At 39.6% G+C, this 22,423-nt stretch overlaps 1 protein-coding gene across 3 annotated transcripts; it reads left to right on the plus strand.

Moving 5' to 3' along the window:
* The first annotated feature begins 976 nt into the window (after positions 1–976).
* usp40 (ubiquitin specific peptidase 40) lies at positions 977–22,250 on the plus strand. Of its 3 annotated transcripts, XM_061696783.1 has the most exons (32): positions 977–1,206; positions 1,308–1,610; positions 1,683–1,750; positions 3,952–4,065; positions 7,185–7,349; positions 7,438–7,584; positions 7,675–7,818; positions 8,302–8,430; positions 8,507–8,602; positions 8,699–8,806; positions 9,836–9,985; positions 10,070–10,205; positions 10,278–10,359; positions 10,788–10,959; positions 11,040–11,124; positions 11,203–11,273; positions 12,295–12,674; positions 14,640–14,790; positions 14,870–14,918; positions 15,341–15,394; positions 15,586–15,674; positions 15,798–15,884; positions 16,847–16,883; positions 16,950–17,014; positions 17,997–18,071; positions 18,136–18,339; positions 18,418–18,533; positions 18,851–18,916; positions 19,887–20,094; positions 20,462–20,557; positions 20,664–20,737; positions 21,468–22,250. In XM_061696783.1, exons 2-32 carry the CDS (start codon positions 1,406–1,408, stop codon positions 21,574–21,576), a joined length of 3,732 nt encoding a protein of 1,243 aa, XP_061552767.1. In that variant the 5' UTR covers positions 977–1,206; positions 1,308–1,405; the 3' UTR covers positions 21,577–22,250. The 3 variants fall into 3 exon arrangements, with proteins under 3 accessions (XP_061552767.1, XP_061552766.1, XP_061552768.1); XM_061696782.1 differs by having other exon boundaries at positions 977–1,610; XM_061696784.1 differs by having other exon boundaries at positions 977–1,610; positions 9,836–9,916.
* Positions 22,251–22,423: the final 173 nt, after the last annotated feature.

Here is a 22,423-nt window from a genome sequence, read left to right on the forward strand (position 1 = left end):
TCCTGTTCAAATCTGTACCAAAATTTAAAATTGCCGTATGTAATAAATGATAACATTGAGATATTGCAAGTATTTTTTGTCACCAAATCCCTTTGTAAAGTAACTTGAACAATAGTTAAACAGACTATTATCATTGACTGCGGATTTCAAAACTGGTTCTCCATCAATTTGTTGTGTATATGTAATAATATGATGGGGCAAAAAACATTTATGTGGTTTTACAGTTATAGCGGCCCTCTGAGCGAAACTGTAACTACGTGACCCGCCACAAAAATAAGTCGGACACACAAGTGGACATTTGAGACACGGTGACAATTGATTTGTGACACTTGTCACCATTGACATGAATAGGTAGATACGACACGCCCCTTTCGAGCTGCGTGCCTACGTCGATGCTAAGATAGGAGGGTCAAAGTCATTAGCGCATCCCATGTATGCAAATGTTAAGAAAATCGAAAGAACAAGGATGCTGGCACATTTCAGTGCACACAACGCCGTACAACCACAACAAGAGAACTTGGAATAATCTTGTACAGTTAAAAATCTTATTTTATGCCTTTTGTGTTATTTATTGATAGCACACGCTTTGGCGGTGACAAAAAAATAAACCTCGTGAAAATCTATTGAGAGATGAGCAAGTTACGACCTATTTTCAAATGTCCATACACCACCTGTGATGGGGAAGTCGACCTTCCCAACATGGCCGCCACGTAGGGGCCTGGCTGCTACGGTCGTTGTCCTCGTGAAATAACGTCACCGAGGAACGATCTTCTCGTTTCTTCAAACATTTTCCCCTCCTCCTGCCTCACTCCTCGGTTATTCTCCTCGTCTCCTCGATGGGATATCTCTTGGGAGGCGCTAATATGTAAACAGAGGAGCGAGGGGCGACATGTTAATATGCATGAGTTGAGCCATGACGAGTTGAGTCGATCGAGTGTGAAACGACAAGACCCACAATGCATCGCGGTGGCTATCCTGCTGACAAACAAGATGGCTGCCTACTGTCCGCCGACGGCATTTGTATTTACGTTCGCCGCTTTAAGACCTAAACGAGAAAAGACGAGCGCCATAAACACGTCTGAATAGATAAAACAGTTTGCTACCTAATTCGTATGTCGGCACTCTTTCTCCGTTTTTGTCCTTGACGTCGTCCCTTACCGACAGACTGACTTTTCTTGATTCGTTTTCGCGGAGCTTTCGAGCCAGGTGAGCCGAACTTGTGAGTTAAAGAGCATTTTCGGACACATTTACACGTCCCGGCCGGTCGCTATGTTCATCCCCGTAAAGTCGTCTTACTTCCGCGTCAGTCCGGCAATTGTCAACAGAGAACTGGGCAAGACCAAGATGAGATAGCGAGAGGCGGCGTGGCGCGTTTACGAAGCAACATAAAAGGCAGCGAAACGTGATGTTTGGGAATCTTTTTGAGGAGGATGGCGAAGACGGTGAAGGTGGCTGCTCCTCCTCCTCTGGAGCGGGGGGAGCTGCCAAAGCGGGAGACGAGCCTCCGGCTCCCCGAGGAAGAAGCAAGCTGTGCGGCATTCTGAACCAAGGAGGGACGTGCTACCTCAATTCCCTGCTCCAGACCCTCCTGTTCACCCCCGAGTTCAGAGGTGAGGCTTCAGGGGTGACCACAGCCGCCCGTCCAACTGTCTTGTTGATTTTGTTCTTCTGTGTGTGTGCAGATGAGCTGTTCGCGTTGAGGACTGATGAATTAGGATGTCTTGAAGATAAAGACAAACCAGGGGCCAAAGTAAGTGTTGGAAAGTACGACAGCGCCTTTAGGTACACCTACGAGAGCCAATACAAGACCGCTCTGACGAGTGGTTTCCCAGAGTCACGAGCCACTCAGCATTTGCACTCGCCGCAATTTTGTTGTTGGAGAATAGGGGTTATGCGCAACCAACATCAGCATGGGTTAAAACAGGTTGACGCCAAAAGGTTTTGTGTTGAAACCATCATGTCGTCAACCTGGAGTTATGCTTGTTATCGCAGCATACACAAAAAGTCTGTTAACCTTTTTTATGGGTTTGGTGACCTGACGTTCTGCAAAAACTGGGTTATGTTAATTAAGTATGTATAAAGCTGACAATCACATTGACTAAAATTTACTTGAACTATATTTTCATCCTTTTTAAATGTAAATGACCCCTATGCTCACTCAAATAAGATTTTCGAGCATGAACTGCCTTTTTAAGGTCACGTCACTGCATTTCAATCAGATTCAAGTCTGGACTTTGACTAGGCCACTCCAAACTGCACTTTATTTTTTATTTTTTTCAAGCCATTCAGAAGTTGGTGTGTTTTGCATCGTTATCCTGCTGCAGAACCCAAGTGCGCTTTAGCTTGAACAGAATTCATGGTTCCATCAATCAGAGCAAGTGGTCCAGGTCTTGAAGAAGCAAAGCAGCCCAAGACCATCACACTACCAACATGGCGGTGGTAGTGTGATGGTCTTGGCGGTGGTAGTGTGATGGTCTTGTGCTGTTGGTAGTGTGATGGTCTTGGGCTGTTGGTATGATGTTCTTTTTCTGAAATGCCGTGCTACATTTACGCCAGCTGTAACGAGACACACACCTTCCAAAAAGCTTAACTTTCATCTCGCCAGTCTATATAATAATCTCCTAAAAGTCTTGGGAATCATATAGATGTTTTTTTTGTTTTGTTTTTTCTCGCAAAAGTAAGACAAGCCTTTATGTTCTTTTTGGTCAGCAGTGGTTTTCACCTTGGAACTCTGCCATGGATGCTATTTTTGCCGAGTGTCTTCCTTATTGTTGTGTCACAAACACTGACCTTAACTTAGGCAAGGGAGGCGTGCAGTTCTTGAGAAGTTGTCCTGAGTTCCTTTGTGGCCTCCTTTATGAGTCATTGCTGTTCTCTTGGGGTAATCTTTGTAGGCCCGCCACTCTTGGGAAGATTCACCACCGTTCCATTTTTTCTTCATTGGGAGGATAATGTCTCTCCCGATGGTTCGCTGGAATCCTAAAGCTTTAGAAATAGCTTTTGTAACCCATTCCAGACTGATAGATGTCTATTACTTTATTTCTCATCTGCTCTGGAATTTCTTTAGATCATGTCATTATATCGCAGCTTTTTAAAAATCTTTTGTATGACTTGATTTTGTCAGGGCAGATTCTGTTTAAGTGATTTCCTGATTGAACAGGTCTAGAGGTAATCAGGCTTGGGTGTGATCAGTGAAAATTAACCAGAAATTGTGATTAGCCACAATTAATGATTTCACAAGGTGGCGTAATTACCTTTTCACACAGGGCCAGGTAACTTTGAATAGTTGTTTTTGCCTTAATTAATGAAGTCACTATTTGAAAACATGATGCGTGTCTCATTATACAGTCATGATAGGCCAACATTTAATATTGACGTATTCATGCGCACGGTATTGTGCGCACGCAATCACAATACATTGCACCTTAGTTGTCACGATACAGGATTGATATCAGATTGATAACACAATACATTTTATTGTTACCTGTCACGATACGGTAATGATACACGAGTGTCAGATATCGACATCGCAGTATGTCACATCATTACCTCTCGTGATACAGTAATTACACAGCACTGTAAGATATTTATCACAATGCATCATAACATTATCTCTCACCATGCACTGATGACACTTACCATACAGTGATAATGATACACCAGAATAAGATATCGACATATCGGCAGTATTATTTTCCTTCACGATACAGAACGTATACGCCAGCATCAGATGTTGATGTCACAAAACATTGTCTGATTATCTCTTGTACATTGTGTTGATGAGGCAGCATTAGTAGCCACCGTCCAATGGAACATGACCAAAACATTAGAAACACCTCTGACTTTAATGAGACGGAGGTAATTGGTCATTCAATGGAACGTCTGTGTTGGATCTCATTCAATTGTGTATGTTTATTTTCCCGTGAAGTGTCACACGACTTCTTCCCGTAGGTCCGCGTCATCCCCCTGGAGCTCCAGAGACTCTTCGCTCGTCTTTTGCTGGTGAACCAGCAGAGTGCCTCCACGGCCGCCCTCACTGAGAGCTTCGGCTGGAACAGCAGTGAGGTGTGTGTTCATAGACAAGACACAGAGCGAGAGTCTTATTCGGATTTGGGCTAATCCCTTGCATTATCTTCTTAAATCAATCACTTCAATCAATCAACGTTATTCTGGCAATATTAAGACTTCAAAAAAAAAAAAAAAAATCCAGACAAAGATTTTTCCCCGCCAAAAATGTCATTTAATTCTTGCAATATGGAAAATGTAATATATATATATGTAATTTTTTTATGGTAATATCCATCCATCCATTTTCTTTACCGCTTATCCTCACTAGGGTCACGGGCTGCTGGAGCCTATCCCAGCTATCTACGGGCGGGATGCGGGGTACACCCTGAACCGGTCAAAGTCAAATTCTGGTAAAAAAAAAATAAAGGTAAAAAATATATATATATATTTTGGGACTATTAAGACTTTTTCCTCCAAAAATATGGCTTAATCTTGGAAATATTAGCCTTTCTTCCCCAAAAATGAAACTTTATTCTGGCAATGGTAAGACTTTTTCCTCCAAAAATATGACTAAATCTTGGAAATATTAGCCTTTTTCTTTCAAAAAATTAAACTTTATTCTGGCAATATTATGGCTTTTTTTTCTTCCCCAAATATGACTTCATTCTGGCAATAATAAAAAAATTTAAATCCACAAATATGACTTAATCCTGGCAATATTCATACGCTTTCCGAAAAAAAAAAAAAAAATTTATTCCTGCAAAATAAAAATAAAAAAATCTGCAGAAATGTGACTTTATTCTGACAATATTAGGATTTAATTTCTCCCAAACGCATAATAATTCTGGCAATGTTAAGACTTTTTTATGGCAACATTAAGCTGTATTATGTCCCCAAAATATGACCTTTCCCGGCAATATTAAGACTTTATTACATACATAACACCACCACTTTGGCTTGGGAAAAAAAAAAGTAAGATTGGCATTTTTTCCCCTCCTTCGTCTTCAAAATAAGACTTTTTATTCTGTAGTTATTATGACTTTTTTCCCCCTCCTGAGCAAAATGCTTTTATGATTCTCCTCATTCAATGTCTTATAAAATCTTTATATGGGCTATAAAAAGTCACACAATGTTAATGCCAGGTTGACAATGTGAAAATACAGCCGGATAGGGACTCTTTAAAACGTCGGTGTTCATCGACAAAACACATAGAGAGACTTACTTGATTGATATATCATCAATCAGTGGCAGTCGCTATACTAATTCAAGTCATGCTGGATGCAGCAAAGAGGTTAAGCTTGCTGAGTGCAGGAATTTCATTATGTCCAGAGGCAGTTCAGCTGCATCGGGTTAGTCAATACTGTACTAAGTAACTCAGGCAAGATTTACCATCTCTGTTATGACACATTTGGAAGTGTAGAAGCTCAGTGGAAAGTCATGTAAAGAAGGGTGATAACATTTGAAAAGCTAGTCTCCCGTGTGGGTGATGTTTCGGGGTTACAAATTGATTTGGTTTTCCGAGCTGTGGCACATTGTTGCCAGTCAAGTATTTCGATTTCTTATGTTCTTGACTTTTTTTGTTTTCATTTTTCTTGTAAAATTACAACTTAATCCCCCCCTCCAACTACATCATTATTGTAAAACTGTAAATGTTTTATTCTTGGAAGATTACGCTTTTGTCTTCCCAAACTAATTCTCTTTTTTATAGCTTTGTTTGACAATCTCCTAAAATTCCTTTTTTTTTTTTTTTTTTTTTCCTTGTGAGGTTGCACCCTTTTCTTCTGGAAAATGTCTTATTTCACTCAAAATTACCACTTTTTTCTCCAAAAATATGACACTAATCTGGTAGTATTACAACATTTTTTTCAATCAACAAAGACAACTTCTAATACAACTTTGTCATAAAAGTATGACCTTTTCACCCAAAAATATTACTAAATTATCACAAAGTTGACTTTCTTTTTTTTCAAAATTAAGACTTTATTCTGGTAATCTTAAAACTTTTGTTACTCAAAATATGAGTTTTATTCTGGCAATATTTTAATAGTTGTAAGATTCCGACCTTTTCTTTTAAGATTGAGTGATTCTTTCAAGGGAGCTACTTTTTGCCTCCAAAAGTATTAATCTTAAACTGGCAATACAGATTTGTTTCTTACAATAATGCTTTTGTAAAAAATAAATACAGTAAACCCTCTCATATTCAGCATTCACAAATTTACTTTCGCATTTTTTTATTTTTTATGATCCTCCGTTATTCACTGAAAGTACAGTAAAGCATTGCTTTGCTGTCATTTGTGGCATCTTGGTACCAAGGAACTACATCAAAGTGAGTTGAGGAGCTTCAGTTAGACAAGAGTAGTGCGTTGCTGCCATCTTGTGGCCTCTATAAGCAATTCTAAACATTTTTGTAGGGGTGTCAATTATTGGTGGATTTTTTTCTATTCGCGGCAGGGTTTGGTCCCTATTCTCTCCATATTAAGACCTTTTTTCATAAGAAAAAAGATAAAATGTTAATTTCATAAATTTAGAACTTTTTTTCTTGGATAAAAAAAGGATCTTTCTTTTATGATTCTCGTAACAATGAAAAACTAGACGACTTCATTTGCCCAATATAAAGTCAATTCATTCATTCATCTTCCGTTCCACTTCTCCTCACTGGGGTCGCGGGCGTGCTGGAGCCTATCCCAGCTATCTTCGGGTGAGAGGCGCGGTACACCCTGAACCGGTCGCCAGCCAATCGGAGGGCACATATAAACAAACAACCATTCACACTCACATTCACACCTACGGGCAATTTAGAGCCTTCAATTAACCGACCCTGCATGTTTTTGGGATGTGGGAGGAAACCGGAGTGCCCGGAGAAAACCCACACAGGCACGGTGGAGAACATGCAAACTCCACGCAGGCGGGGCCAGGATTTGAACCCCGGTCCTCAGAACTGTGAGGTGGATCTGCTAACCAGTCGTTCACCGTGCCACCCAATATAAAGTCACACAATTTAAATATCATTTTGACAATGCCAAAATACAGATGAATTGGTTAGGGGAGGCTGGAATGTCGCACCTGTCATAGCGCCTGTTAAATTCTTAAATATATATTTTGTTGTATATTTTTTTTAAATTATTATTATGGGGTATATTATTATTAGTTTTTTGAAAGTACTGTGAAATACACAGGGAACAAACCAGCACGATGTGCAGGAACTGAACCGGATTTTGTTCAGCGCTCTGGAAAATTCCCTGGTGGGCACCTCCGGCAGCACGCTCATCCGCCGACTGTACCACGGCACCATCGTCAACAGCATCGCCTGCAAGGAGTGCGGCAACGTTAGCCAGCGACAGGTCCCTGCCACTCACTGTCGCGGTGTGTTTATGAAGATAATTTTCTTTCTGCGGGAGCTAAGAAAGGTGTTGACGCCCTCTATACCAGGAGGACTTCCTGGACCTGACGGTGTGCGTCTGCGGCATGTCCAGCCTTGAGGAGGCTTTGCATAACATGTTTGTGGAGGAGGAATTGTTCGAAGGCAATAATCTGTACCGTTGTGGGGTGTGTGGCAGACTGGTCACTGCTGTAAAGGTAAAAACTTTCATTTTTACTGTCAACATAAAGTAAGTACATTCCCCCCCCCCCCCCTTTTTTTTTTTAAGTGGTTGTGCTTTTCCCCAGTCTGCCAAGTTGAGGAAGCTCCCCCCGTTCCTGACCATATCCTTGCTGAGGTTCAGCTTTGACTTTGCTAAGTGTGAGCGTTACAAGGAGACAGGCCACTACAGCTTCCCCCTCACCATCAACCTGCGGCCATTTTGTGAACAGGTAGACTACAAACCCTAAAACTGAACCCCAACTTTGCCTATAGGCAGATTTTTGGGGAGGAACCTGTCATCTGCTTTTCAATGAAAAAACTCAAATATTCACTGTTTTTGTGCTTTGTCAAAAGCCATGTCGAGTATAAAAAATATTGCTTACTGGTGCAATTTAAAAAAAAATACATAAATAAATTCTCCAAAAATTTCAGTTCTGTGAAAGCATTTTTGCCAAAACCTCATCAGTGGTCACGCAGAAATAATTTTTGGAGAATATTTATTGAGTGATGCATATCGGTGCAAATATTTGTAGTGAATAATTGTGTGAGGAGAGTGCTGATGTGCAAATCGGCTAGGGTCGACTATACTGCATGTCTGACGACGTCTTTAACGTTAATTAGCGTTATGTTCGACTCCGACACGTGGTCCCTCCACAATGTTGTGTGGCAATCACGACTAAGCATCACGGCGCAGTGCTTTTGCCTCATTACAGACCGACGGTGATGACGCCGACTACTACTACGAGTTATTCTCCGTGATCATCCACAAAGGTGGCTGCTACGGCGGCCATTACCACGTTTACATCAGAGACATTGAAAGCCTCGGCTGCTGGGAGCCGCCGGTGAGTGAAAAACTGGAGAAAAAAAATGGAGGATTGGATTTAAGAATGAATCTAATCTCATCTCTGTGTTTGTCAGGAGGAGGACAACGACAATAGAAAGAAACCTAGAAAGGCAGAGCAGCAACTCAATGAAAATGACCCCTTGTGTGTCCTCATTGCCATTATTGACCAGGTATAACAACAAAGAATTATCCTTTCGTGTGTGTTTGTCAGTGATAGTGTTTTTTTTTTCTCTTTTCTTTTCTTTTCTTTTCTTTTCTCTATCTAGGAGCCATCAAAGAATGTCCGATTGGACCAGTTGGGCCAGAAACTCATGGAGAAGATCGGTTCCTCCTGGAGCAAAACCTTTAAGAAAGACTATGGCCCCATTGTCAAGGTGTTTTATTTTTTTTATTTTGTATTTTTTTTTGGTAATTACCTCTTCAATGTGGAAAGTGTGAGGCAATGGGCTAGTTAGTTAGCAAGCTTGCTCACATAATTAGGGTTGAGAGAGTTTTATAAAATCAGATTTAAAAACAAAAAAACATTTATTTCCTCCTGTGCATATTGAAAAAGCAGATGACAGTGTCATTACTCAAACCCAGTTTTTTTTCAACCTTCTGCAATTAGCTTTTCTCCTAACCAAGCCAAACAAACAACCAAACAAGCTTTGAAGGTTTTTTTCCCTCACCATTAACTTGCATCAACTTCCACATGTAACATTTGAAATGCTCAACTGAACTGAGTCCTTCATTGCCTTTCTCTAGGGCTTTTGTCATATGGAAATTAATATAAAAATTCTTCCGGTTATGTTGTCTGTTTCTTAGTGGGATTTAAAGACGTTCATCGCTGTTTTAAAAAGTAGTCGCTAAAGGTTTGGGAAAAATCACTAAATATAGCATCCAAATCTCTTAAATTGACAACGTTGGCTGTGCTTTTGTAAGATAGCTACTCTAGTCGCACCAATGTTATTAGTGTAAGTAGTTAGGAAGTGCACGTCACTGGTGACGCGGATTGCACTACGGAAGCAAAAAAAAAAATCCTCTTTACTAATAAACTTGAATCAATCGATTAATAGCCCATCTCTATTAGGTTGCCTATTATTAGTCAGTAAATTATGTAAAAAGACAACCGATTTCCTTACAATATCCGCAAAATAACCTAGCTATCCAGGCAGCTAGTTAGTTATGTAAAAATACACACCTAATGTTATACAAAATGAGCTAAGGTAGGTAATTAAACTTTTTCTGTTAGGGACCAAGTGGGGCAGTGCTCTGCAATGAACAAGAATGGTGTGGAAAAGTTTTGCGCGTTGTGATTTTTCACGTTTAAGATTGTCCTGCCTCGGAGGAAGCCGATTAAATAATCATAGTGTATTTTTACAGTCAAACTGAGACCTTTCTTATTTTTTTCTCCTATCAAACAGTTCCTGAAGTCACACAATGACGTTTTCATGTTAGTGTCCAACTGTATCCGAGTGGCTCTGAAGGCGAAAACGCCCGGCCCGGTGAGTGAGCTCCCCACAACTGCTGGCCTAGAAGGTGGCACTGTTTCTCAACAGGAGCTCCAACAAGAGGTCCACATGTACAATAATAAAATGAGTACAATTATTTTTCTGACTCGATGTTGAGTGATAGAAGTTCCTCTCGTGTGGCTGCAGACTAGCCACTGGTTTGACCTGAATGACTCCACCGTGACCTCCATCAGGGAGTCGGAGATAGAGAAGCAGTTCCAAGGCCAAGAGAGTGCCTACATGCTGTTCTACAGGAAGATGCAGTTGCAGCGGCCCACTGAAGGTAACAAATGCAAAAAAGACTTGAGTGCCTGAGAAGACCCCCCAAAAAAATTCTGATGATATTCCTTTGCAGCTCTGAGCAGTCCTCACTATAAAGTTCCTCATCATCTCATCCAGATGGCTCAGGACGAGAACCACAATCTGCAGCAGATGCGGTACTGCAGCTCATTTTACAACCCTTACAAAGTCTTATCCAGCCACATAAAGCCGGAGCAATACTGGAACTTACCAAATACAAAACGCAGTAACACTATTACGTAGCAGTGGCGCCCAAAAGCAGAACCACTCACTAAATAAACATGTTCAGAAATAGGCATGTAACCGTTGCTTTACGTGGTTAATTTCACTCTCGATGGCTTGGCAGGGATTATAGAGATCCAACTACAGTGGTACCTTGACCTTTGAGTATACGGTAATTAATTCCGTTAGCAGGCTCCTAATTCAATATTCCACCTGAATTGCTCAATGTTTTTTTTTTTTTTTTTTTTCTTTTATCTGTATACAAACATTCAAAAGTAATTATTGCTGTATATCGCAAGACGTCAATGATGTGAGTCTGAGTAAATATTGTTCCCAATCACAGGGAGGAGTATGAGGCCAGTAATAACCTCGTAGAGCTGCATCTCCACCTGGCGTCCTCTTATAGGCTGATAAAAGGAGCCCTGCAGTCGATCAGCAAAGAGTCCAGTGCTGGCACCGCGCTCGTTTTTGACTGCAGAAGGACTGTTGGAGACCTGCGATTAGCTATTTACCAGGTATTTATTTACAAAAAAAAAGCATTTGACTTAATTTCCATCAGCACAAATAAACACAGTGTCTTTATTGTTATAATTAGCAAGAGGAACAATGGGAGGGCGACATAGCGCTGACCTTGGCCAAGATGCTTCCACCGGGCCTCCACTTGTACAACACTCTCGCAGGTTAGACACTTGAACAGAATGCCGCGGCGTTACAATCGAGCGCATGTCTCTTTACTTGGGGATGCTTAATTGTTTCAGATGACACTGTCTCACTCCTCAGTGCAGGCGTCGCTACAAACCCTGACATATTTGTTTGGAACGGGCGAGAGGTGAGAACTGAGGCCAAACGTCTAACAAAAGTGGAACAAAAGTATTATTTTTCCATAATAATTTACAGTATTGCTGCAAATAGTGTCTAATGGTGTTTATATGGGGATGCACCTTTTTGAAGTAGTAAAAATCACATTAGTGCTATATTACAATTTGTCAAGTGAAACAAATAATAAGTCTCATAGCTACACGAAACATAAACAAGGATGCACACAACTTTGTTGAGCGATGTCATAACACAAGAACATAGTTTAATGCTGCACTGGGAACTAGTTGAGACTACACAATTTAATTATTCTGAGAGACTGTTTAGGTACTGCTGTGTTGGTTAGCAACATAGTTTGAAAGGGTTCCACTAACTATTCAATGTCTATATGTGAGCAATATGAATGGAGGTGATTGCGCTTTTAAATGTGCTGCAGCATGAAATAATTGGCCATTAAATAAGCCTGTAATAAGTCAATAAATGAGTAAACATGACATTAAATAAGAGAAAGATCTACTAAATAACACAGGTAAAATGTCATTACATAACACACTGTTAATTAATTCCATTACATGATTAAAAATGCTATTCTATAAATAAAACATCCATTTAAAAAAACATTCTATAAATGTTTTTTTTGCATGAATGAAAATTTCAAAAATAAATATCCATTAAATAATTGAACATGGGTTTTAAACAAATCTATATTTCACTAAATAAATAATAGTTCCACTAAATAATATTAAATAAATCTCTAACCTAAATAAAAATGGCATTAATTAACTAAAAATATCTTGAAATATATGAATGGGTCCTGAAATTAATTATAGAATGAAATAGTTTTGTGTAATGAAGTTATATTTCACAATTTAATTAGTTACTGTAATGGACAATTGATTTATTTCACATTGTAATGAATTCATATTTTAGTAATCAATTAAATTGTCTTTGAATTTTGGCACGAACATGCCATAGAAACCATTGCCTCCTTGGCAGATCTAACAAGCTAAAGCTAAAATGTCAGATCTTTTCAGGTATGTGGTGAAAGTGTCCTTACCGGAGCCGAGTGGGAGCCGGTGCTCCTCACCGTCGTCCGACCCACCCTGGAGGGCGCGGTGTTGAAAGAGGCTGGCAACAACGTGGAGGGCGCGGGGCTAAAGAAGGAGGCGATTGCGTTCGCAAGCGCCGCCACCCTCAGCGAAGTGCAGGAAACCCTGGGGGAGCCCGCCGGGAGTCTGCTGTGTCAGGAGCAGCAGGTGGGCACCAAAGGAGGAGAGCGTGGGGCGGGCGAGGGTGCCGGCGCCAGCGCGTGGCGAGTTTTTCCATCCCGTGACATGTTCCGGACCCTCAAGGAGCTGTCGCTTAAAGATGGAGACGCCCTGCTCGTGCTGGAACCGCAGTCTTTTGATAACAGGTAAGTCACGTGTGTTGTCATTTTCATCTTATTTTTTAAGGGAGATATTAAGCAATTTATTCGCAATTTAGAACAGTTCCCAGGTGTCTTAATAAAAGCGCTTGGGCATTCTTCTTTCAAAATACACAAAGGATAAAGCAGATCTCAAACATTTTACACCAGGCACCACTTCAAACACCTATTTGGCTATCCAAGCACAGCCACGATGACCCAAATTAAATGACAGTCGAGTAGTACAGTGGACGTTCGGTATTAACAAATTCATGTATTAGCAGATTTCTTAGGGGGTATCCTATCTTTTTTTTTTTTTTTATTCATTTTTTTTAAATATAATCTTTCCCAATCTACCTTTATTTGCTTTTTTTATTTTTATTTTTATTTATTATTTTTTTTTTTTTTAAAGGAGAGCTTTTCACTATTCGCAGTCAAGCTCAGTCCCTATCCCACTTAAATAGTGGGGCCCAAATGTTCAAAGAAAATCCTCCAAAATATAATAATAATGTTTTTGTTAGCCACTGTAACGTTATGCACAATTTAAACATTAACACTGCTTAAATAGAGGAGAATAAACTGTACTTACAATTATTCTGTTAAAATGTATTGCACATAAAAGCGTAATGATAAATGTTTGAAACCAAACATTTTGAAGTGTTTAAATGCAAATGTGTTGTACTTCAAAGTACAAATAAATACACCTTAACTCAAATGTACTGTACTGGATTTAGAAAAACCTTGAAGCCACTCTCACATTATGCAAAGTAGAAACATTTAATTTCATCTTTCGTGTTTCACGTGCCACTACTGTAGTAGTACTCGTGCCACACTGAGAATCACTGGGATAGATAATTACAGTACACACAACATCCACTTGTCACAGGGTGGTTGAAATCACTTTGTTTGGGCTGGGGTTTTAAATGAACAAAAATGTCATTACGAAAAAAGATTCCATTAAATGATCACAAATTCTATTACATAATTACAAATACCATTAAATAAATAGACGTGTCATTAAACATTTTATTTAATGATTATTTTAAAAAAAATATATATATATTTAAATAAATAATTCCATCCATCCATCTGGACTTGTTGGTCATTAAATGAATAAAACATATATTAAATACATAAAAATGCCATTAAATAAATAGAAATGACCTTAGATAAACGTTCCAATGAATAATAAAATCTGTCTCATACACAATTCTGTTACCATGATGACCAGAGTGTTTGTGACAAAGCGAGCCTACTCAGTGTTGCCACCTGAGCGACTTTGCTTGACCCATCAAGCGACTATCTTCCAAGAAAAAAAAAAAAAAAGCGTCGAGCAACAAATTAACGACTTTTCCCGTTGTTTTTGGAGGCTTCTGAAGACTGAGACGCCCTTCAAAACGGGATGTTCACCCATCCGTGTCCAGACTGCAAATGAATGGTGTTTGCTCAAAGCCACCACTGGCTAAAACAAGCATAACCCCCTGTTGTATTTTCACTTCAATATTCCGAATTGTCAATTTATCAAATGCAGATGATCTGTGCATGTGGCGCATGAAGCGGACACATCGACAAACACAAATGCCTCTCCCTGCCCCCACCACATCAACAACGTAGCCGAACATTTGCATATGTCCCGCTTATCGAAAGATTTGTTAAACGCTAACGCTGATAATACTGTAGGCTAGTATGTGCTAACCCTGCTTACCTTTTGGCTTTGACATGGTATGCTTCCGTGCTGTGAAAATGGCGGCTCTTTAGCCCGCTTAGCTGCCAGTTCATGGTTGGAAAAAACTTGTTCTTGGAGCAGTTATGATGTAAATTTGCTTATTTGTGGTGAGGCAGTTACACAAAATTCAGCTTACTGAAGGCACTCAAAAAGACCTAACTATTTGGACACAAGCAATTCAAAAGTTAGCCTTGCCATAATATTTCATCTTTAAATGTTATAACTCCTTTTTGGTCTGTCTTGTTCAGCATGTTCACTGTAACTGGAGATGTGATCACTGTGGTGACGCCATCAGACTGTCGCTGGCTCCAAGTGGAGTTTCAACCGCATGGCTGCGGCGCAGGAGGGGGCGACGCAGCGGAGAGCCGGAGAGTCAAGGTCCCTGCTTCAGGAGACACGGTCAGCCATTTTGTACACCTTTGTTTGCTTTCTCTTCATTTTGACCACTTTGAATCACGCACTTTGCGTCTCTCTACAGTTGCTGCGTGAGGTGAAAGAGAGGGCCATCAACGAGCTGCGACTCCCAGGCAAGATGTTCAACGTTTATAAATGTTATGTGTCCTCTGTTTACGACGGATTTCACCTGAATTTTGGGGCCATTATAGTCTTATCACGCCGTCGCCAACGTAGTCATAACAACAGTAAATATTTTACTTCTTGGCTACTTCGCCTAGAGTGGCTCACGATAAAAAAGTTATACTGTTTAGGATGAAAACCTCCGTCTTATTTTTGATGAACACTTTGTCCTACTACTTGATGACATTTTACTATTGGTCATTATGGTGGTACTTGGTGTAAAACGTTTGAGAACCACAGATGTAGAGAATTTGGCATTTCAGCTCGGCTTGCTTCCACCCACAAGGGAGTTTAAATGAGGGCGTGTATCGACTGTTCATTTGCACTTTTGTAAGACTGTGCTGGTAAATTTCCATTTTTCTCCTCTCTCCAGGTGCAGAATGCTGCCTAAGACATATGGACAGCACAGGGAAACTCCTTCCTCCAGGTACTTTGTTTGATGTGTGCTGTTTCATGGCTGCATACGGGCTGGAAACTCCCCCCTCATTTAGAAAACACCCCATGTGCTCTGTCATTGTTGGCCCACATTAAATTCTTAAAAGTTGCGGCTACCTTGTAATTTTCTACCTTTTGAACACGGGCGGAGTTGTGACGCCTCCGCTCTGGTTGTGCGAACAGTGTGCGAGGATTTGTGCGTGCGACAGGCCGGCGTGCGGCTCATGACCACCGTGATGCTTTGTCCGGGCCGGGCCCCCGAGGCGTCGCAGGTTTGTTTAGTTTTTTATTTTTATTTTTATTTTTACATGAACAATAGTAGTGCAGGTGCAGAATGCTAATAATAAGAATGTACTATCGCTTGATAAATAGAGTTTCTCTTTGTGTGTTTGCAGCTTTTCCTGCACTTTGCTGTGGGTGCAGCGCCACCTGCTGCAATGGAGATGGACATTAACATAGAAAAGACCAGCACTCTTAAAGAGGTATGAATTAAAAAATACAGTCGTGCTTTGATTTCCAAGCTTAATTTGTTGCATGAACACACTGGTAACTCAAAACACTCGAATCTCAAATAATCATTTCACATTGAAATGGGTGGGAATGACCATCCATCCATTCTAACCCCCCCAAAATGTATATTTTTTTTAAATAATAGACCGCTATTAGCTGGGGATACTGCGAATAGCAAAAATCAGAGAAAAATTGACCTCCTTGTAATTGCCATGAAAGAAATGCGACGAAGCGAGGGATTGCATTGCCTGCGACCCTTATTTAAAAAAGGATAGTACATTTTAAGGAACATTTGCATGTAAATGTGACAGACGGAACAGTGCACAGGCAGATCATTCAGTGGTAGGCGCGGCCGTCAGAGTAGAACCCGAATGAGGACACTATAGAAAATGGATGGCTTTTAAAAGAAATTTTTTTTTTCACGTTTATTTTAATTTTTTTAACCTCCCCATTTTCCCCTTATTTTTTGGTCAGTATTCATATATTTTTGTTCTTTTTTTTGTGGGATTTCTTTCCTTTTTCTTTGTTTTTTAGTTGAATTTTGTTTCATTTTGTACTTTTTAATTTTTCTTTTTTTTTTTTTATCTTTCCTTTTTTTATTTGTTTTTGCACCATAAAAAATAGATGTTTTATCCACGTTTTCCCATGTCGCAGTAAGTTTCATTTCTGCTTCTTTAGTTTATCATCACACTTTTGCCATCACTGCATATTACCCAACAGTGGCGGTATTACAAAACACAAAAAAACACTTGTAAAATTAATTCAGAGGCCTACTGAGTCTCGCATCACATGAAGGTTTGAAGTTTTTGTAGGACTTTTGAGGAATATTTTTCTACCAAATGTTTGAACTCCAAATGTACTAGTTTTGGGGCATTTCCACTTTAAGTGTATATCGAGCATTGCATTTACAGTTTTAATATTTTTTAACTTGCAGTGTCTGCAGGCAATGCTGAATGCTGTTGGAATTGATGGTAAATTCTTTTTTTTTTTTCCCCCTCAAGTTATGTTTTCCTATTTTAAAGGTTTAATGTTTGCAGGCAGCTGTTGGCATTTGCGAAGGCTGGACTGGTGCGAGGAGGTGGGAGAGGCACTGGTCGACGAGGTGGGTGTCCAAAGAAGTGTGTTGCTAGTATTTCTTGTTAACCCTCCTGTTATAATAATTACTTTTGCGCTTGAATTATCCTCATTGATGCATAATGTAGTCCACTCTCACAAAGTGCACTCAATATTGATTAAAATAGTTGGTAATGGTCCTGGAGTTCATAATACAATATACTGTACAGTGCATCCGGAAAGATTTAAAGCGCTTCACTTTTTCATTTTGGCTACGTACACAATGCAGGGCATGATGCCCAATTCAGATTTTGTTGTTGTTGTTAAATCCCTCTTTTTATATCCTCTTAGTATTGTTTCTGCATTGTGTTCAAATATCCATTTTTTTAAAGGGTTGTTACACCACGGAATTGTTTGTTTTGTTAGCCTGCCCAAGATTTTTTTTATAAACTGTTTTAGCATTAAGCGAGCAGACTTTCGCGAGGAAAGGTTATGTGGTTATTTAAAGTACAGGTATAATTCTCTTAGTTTTATGTTTAGTTTGACAATAAACTTAAATTGTGAGTGGCAGTAAAGAAGTTGAAGCAAACGCGTTGCCTTTTTTTTTTTTTTTTTTTAAGTGGTTCCCAACCCACGAGCCTTTGCTCGCACGTCGAAGCAAAAAAAAAAAAATAATAAATCGGTCCAGCGACAACTCGCGTCTTGAAAAACTCGTAAGTCAAGAGGTACCATTGTGTTGAGCAAAGGATGGATGGGGATACGTGTGTAAGCTATATGTGATTTTTTTTTTTTTTTTTTTGTAATTTGTTTAATTGGCAAATATCTTTTCTGTTGTCCTTATGGGGTATTGTGTGTAGAATTTTAAGGGAGGGAAAAAAAGAGAGGATCCATTTTGGATTAAGGCTGCAACATAAAATGTGGAAAAGGTTAAGTGCTATGATTCCTTTCTGGAACCACTGTAAACAGTGTATACTTGGATTTTTTTTATTCTCCCCCCCTGTTCCTGAGACTTTTGGATAATTCCTCTTTAGGATGCGCCTCTGTCAGAGATGAATATAAACAGCGGAGATACACTCGTCATCTCAGAAGGACGAATTCCTCCGAAGGTAATTTCATCTTGTATTTATATTTTGTGCAGGTTTGACCCTAAATTTTTTTTTCCCCAATCAGGGGTTTCTAGAGATGTCCGTATGGATGCTTCAGGATCCCGTCTCCATGGAAACCAATGTGAATCACTCTGACAACGGCCACGCTCAGGAGCAGATGGAGGAGGTTTACGCCGCAGCTCAAGCTAATTCTCACCCATCAGAGCTCATAAGGGTCGGTCAGGTGGAGATATCGGTGGACGTCAGCCTGGAGGACCTCAAGACTCAGGTTCCTGTGCAATCCTGGGATTATATTACCCTTTTATAAACGTGATTTTGCAACAATTTGTCTGTTTTTGTACACCAGGTGTTGACGCTTCCAGCTTTCCAGTACGGGCGCCGGCCCGCCGCCTTCCTGCGGGTGTGGAAGATGGAGGCACACAGGCTGGTTCGCATCCTCAGAGGAAACCAAGTCTCACTCAGGCACGCCCACTCACGTGATTGAACTGTACTGTACAATGCATCCAAAAGTATTCAACACTCATCTTGTTATCTTACAGCATTATTCCAAAGTTGAATACATTGTCTATCCTCAAAATTCTCCACACAACACCCCATAATGAAAACATGTTTTATTTTTTTTCATGTTGTCAAATTTATTTTAAATAAACTAGGAAATCACATGTACGTTATTATTCGATACATGGTTGGTGCACCTTTGGCAGCCATCACTTTCCATTGCACTCTATGTGATTGTGTAATGTCAACATCACTTGATGCTTTGTCTCTTAACTCCTCAGGAAACTAAATATAACTAGCGGCACAGATATTTGTGTAGAACAGCTGCTAAGAGAGGAAGAGCTCGGGTAAGATATATTTTCCCTTGATGTTGCACTTTTTTAATAGGTAGTTTGTGATATTCTTTTTTTACACTCTTATAAATGTATAAATAATAATAATGATCTAACAAAGTATGACTATGCTCAAACTGGGCAATCACTGATATTTGTGATTAATATTTCTAAATGATTCATTTTATAATTAGCTTTTAATATTTTTACTGCTTTTACTTTTCTACACTCCCCTAAATAATAATAACAATAATAAATAATTGTAGTAATTCTACTAATAAAGGTTGAGCGAAATGAATAGGGGTTATGCGCAACCAACTTCAAATAGGAAGAAGCACTTCTTTCCAGTTCAGGCCACTGGTGGAGCCCTATGGCAGGAGAACACAACAAAGAACCTGGAAAAATTACAAATGTCTACAAAGATGACCATAAAAGTTGTTTAGGTCATATAGAAGTTTTACATTTTTGCTCAAAGATACCAATGCTAAAGAAAGTTTTTGTTTGGTCACGTGAAGCTCCCATTAATATCGTTTTGTCTTTATATTTGAATTCATGTTGAATTCTAATTATTTAATCATTTGCTTGTGAAATTTCTTTTGTCATTTTTCAAATCACAGCAATAATAATGATGATTGATTTATCTCCTGGTTTCGTGCAATTGTATTTGAATTCATATTATTAATACAGTGTTATTTATTATTTCACTTAATAGATTCGGTCTGCTATTCTCCAATTGAATATATAACATTTTTTAAAATTGTTTCCTCATCTGACACTTCAAATAATAATAATGATATTGCTAGTCATTAAAAATAAAATGGTAAATAACCTTTTTCATTCATAACAAAACCTATAAAAGCCTCCTTTGGTCAAACAACTGTTAAAATAATTGCTGCGGTGCATGAATAAGGGTCCGCTGAGGTCATGCATTTCTGTTTAATATGTCATCCAATAATTGAATATGGATTTTCTTGCTTTGATGAAGCCCCAAGGAGATAGTGCTGAGTGTTAAGATGGGAGTACCGGGCAAGCGCTGCTACTATCGGGCACAGGAGCTGATTTGGGACGCGTCGTGGGACTCGACGGCCGCCGGCTTGCGGGCCTTCGTGGCCGAGTTCTACGGCTTGGCTGCGGGCTCGATCGTGCTGGCCAAGTACCAGCCACACAAACACACCTGGGAGGAAATCTGCTGGGTGAGACGACAAGGAAGCTAATAGGGAACATCCCCAAGTCATTGACACGCTTAAAAGATTGTCTATAGATTCCACAAGATGCCGGCAAAGCTACTACAAGAACCTCTTCAACAAAGTTCTTTGGCACCAAGATTCCACTAGATGGTGCCAAAGGAATACTTTTACGTTAGGCCCTACTTCGGACTGAGCAAATAGGTGAACCTGTGAGTTTTTCCGAAAATAACGGAGGACAGGCTTCAAAAACAATTAGAATGCCCAACCGCAAATATGGAAGTCCCCCCAATCTACATCTCCCTGCATCCGCCCTTGGCTGCTATATGAGGAAATATGATATAGTCAATTTATTTTTGTTGTATTTTTGTTACAGAGCAGGCCGCTGTCCAAGAGGAAAAAGAGGTCAAATGCAGACTCATTATTGGGAGCACCGTTTCATCTCAAAGATGGTGACGTGATTGGCGTCAAGGTAAAAAAAAAAACAAAGAATGTAGATTTTTTTTTTTTTTTTGTCATAAATATTTTAAAATAAAATAAATACTTCCATATATAGATTATATTTTTCCTGTTTGCAGAACCTTTTGATTGACAACAAGGACTTCCACACTCAGGAGCACGAACAAGGCCAGGCAGAGCGACGAAAGAAAGGGTAATTATCCATCCATTTTCTGAGCCGCTTCTCCTCACTGAGGTCGCGGGCGTGCCGCAGCCTATCCCAGCTATCATCGGGCAGGAGGCGGGGTACACCCTGAACTGGTTGCCAGCCAATCGCAGGGCACATAGAAACAAACAACCAGTCGCACTCACATTCACACCTACGGGCAATTTAGAGTCTCCAATTCATGCATGTTTTTGGGATGTGGGAGGAAGGAGGGATTGAACCCCGGTCCTCAGAACTGTGAGGCAGATGCTGTAACCTGTCGCCCACCGTGCCGCTAGGGTATTAAATAATAGTTTAGTCCACCAAAAAAAATGATCCTTAAACACTTTTAACAGTATTTCATACACTGAGTAGCATCTGTAAAACTTGCTGTACTCTTAAAAATGCAGTACTATACAGTACAGGAAACCTTCCAGCAACTCTCACAAGACACATCTCTCGCCGTGTCGTCAAGTTGGCCCCTCCCACTCTCCACTTTGTTACTTTCGCTGGTGTGTTAGAAAAATAAGAGCACCCAGGAACTAACTTCCTACTTTGGCTCTGCAACCAGATAGCCACGAACGAGCTATCTAGTCTGTTGCCAGCGCCGGTACCTCGGCAAGATGGATTATATAAACCGCAAAAATGGTTGGTGGGTGGATATGTTGTTCAGATTTATTTAGATGATGAATAAATACTGATGGACAGACTTGTAATCGTTTGTTTGTTTGTTTTTTAGAGAAAGGGCTGGAGGCTCAAACTGCACTAGATCGCAAAACAAGGCGGCCAAGAAGCCAGAGGTGGCGCTGTCAATCAATGTTGGCGTCTTCAGTAACAATGGACTCTAGCGCACAATGGACGCGTCTGGTTTACTACTACTACTACAACTATTGACTATTAGTACCACACACACACACACACACACACACACACACACACACAGAGGAAGTGAGGTGCCATGTTGCATTTAGGACAATCCTCTAATAATAACCAAAAAGATCAGGGTTTATGGACTAGCCACTTAAGAATCTGTTCTACTGTCTAATCTCGCCTCGATCAGTGCCAAGATTTCACACGTGGCAATTGGTTATTTTCTTATGCCGATCAATAAAATGATCAGTACATTTTTACTTTTGTGTGTTTTCCTCATACCAGATTTGACTGTAAGAAAGCATTCTCCTAACAATAAAGGCATACGTACACTTTTGGAAAATGTTTTTTTTTTTTTTTTTTCCTTACTGGTTGCATATACTGGATGTGTATATTATATAGTTTGAAACAAATTATTTTAATTTAAAATCTTTCTAGTATTATTTTTGGATGCTTTTCATGATCATACGAAGATTCTTAATTCAAAATTATTTTGACTTGTCAATTTTGGGTGCTTTTTAGGTGTATGTGATATTTTTAAAACAAATTATTATTATTATGATTTTGTCTACATAATGAAGAGCTTGATGATTGTCTATGAAGGAAAATGTCATGCCTAATTCTTTTTCGGTTTTAATTTATATTTGTTATTATACAGGTAGGAATCTATTTAAAGTAAAAATGTTTTATGTAACTACTTTTTTTTTTTTTTTTTTTTTTTAAATTGTGCAATAAATAAAATGGCGGCCAGCCAACGGGCCGTTTCTACATGAATCAGCCTTTTACGGTAATTTCTCATTTTGGACCAATTGGAGGGCACGTCTT

Source organism: Phycodurus eques, chromosome 14 (genome assembly GCF_024500275.1).
Source record: "Phycodurus eques isolate BA_2022a chromosome 14, UOR_Pequ_1.1, whole genome shotgun sequence".
NCBI classification, from domain to species: Eukaryota; Metazoa; Chordata; class Actinopteri; order Syngnathiformes; family Syngnathidae; genus Phycodurus; species Phycodurus eques.

Coding starts and splice junctions, on each gene's coding strand:
- usp40 (XM_061696782.1), top strand. CDS start 1,406: ATGTTTGGGAATCTTTTTGAGGAGGATGGCGAAGACGGTGAAGGTGGC. Junction 9,986..10,069: donor AACAGGAGCTCCAACAAGAG/GTCCACATGTAC, acceptor GTGTGGCTGCAG/ACTAGCCACTGGTTTGACCT. Junction 17,015..17,996: donor GAGAGGCACTGGTCGACGAG/GTGGGTGTCCAA, acceptor ATTCCTCTTTAG/GATGCGCCTCTGTCAGAGAT.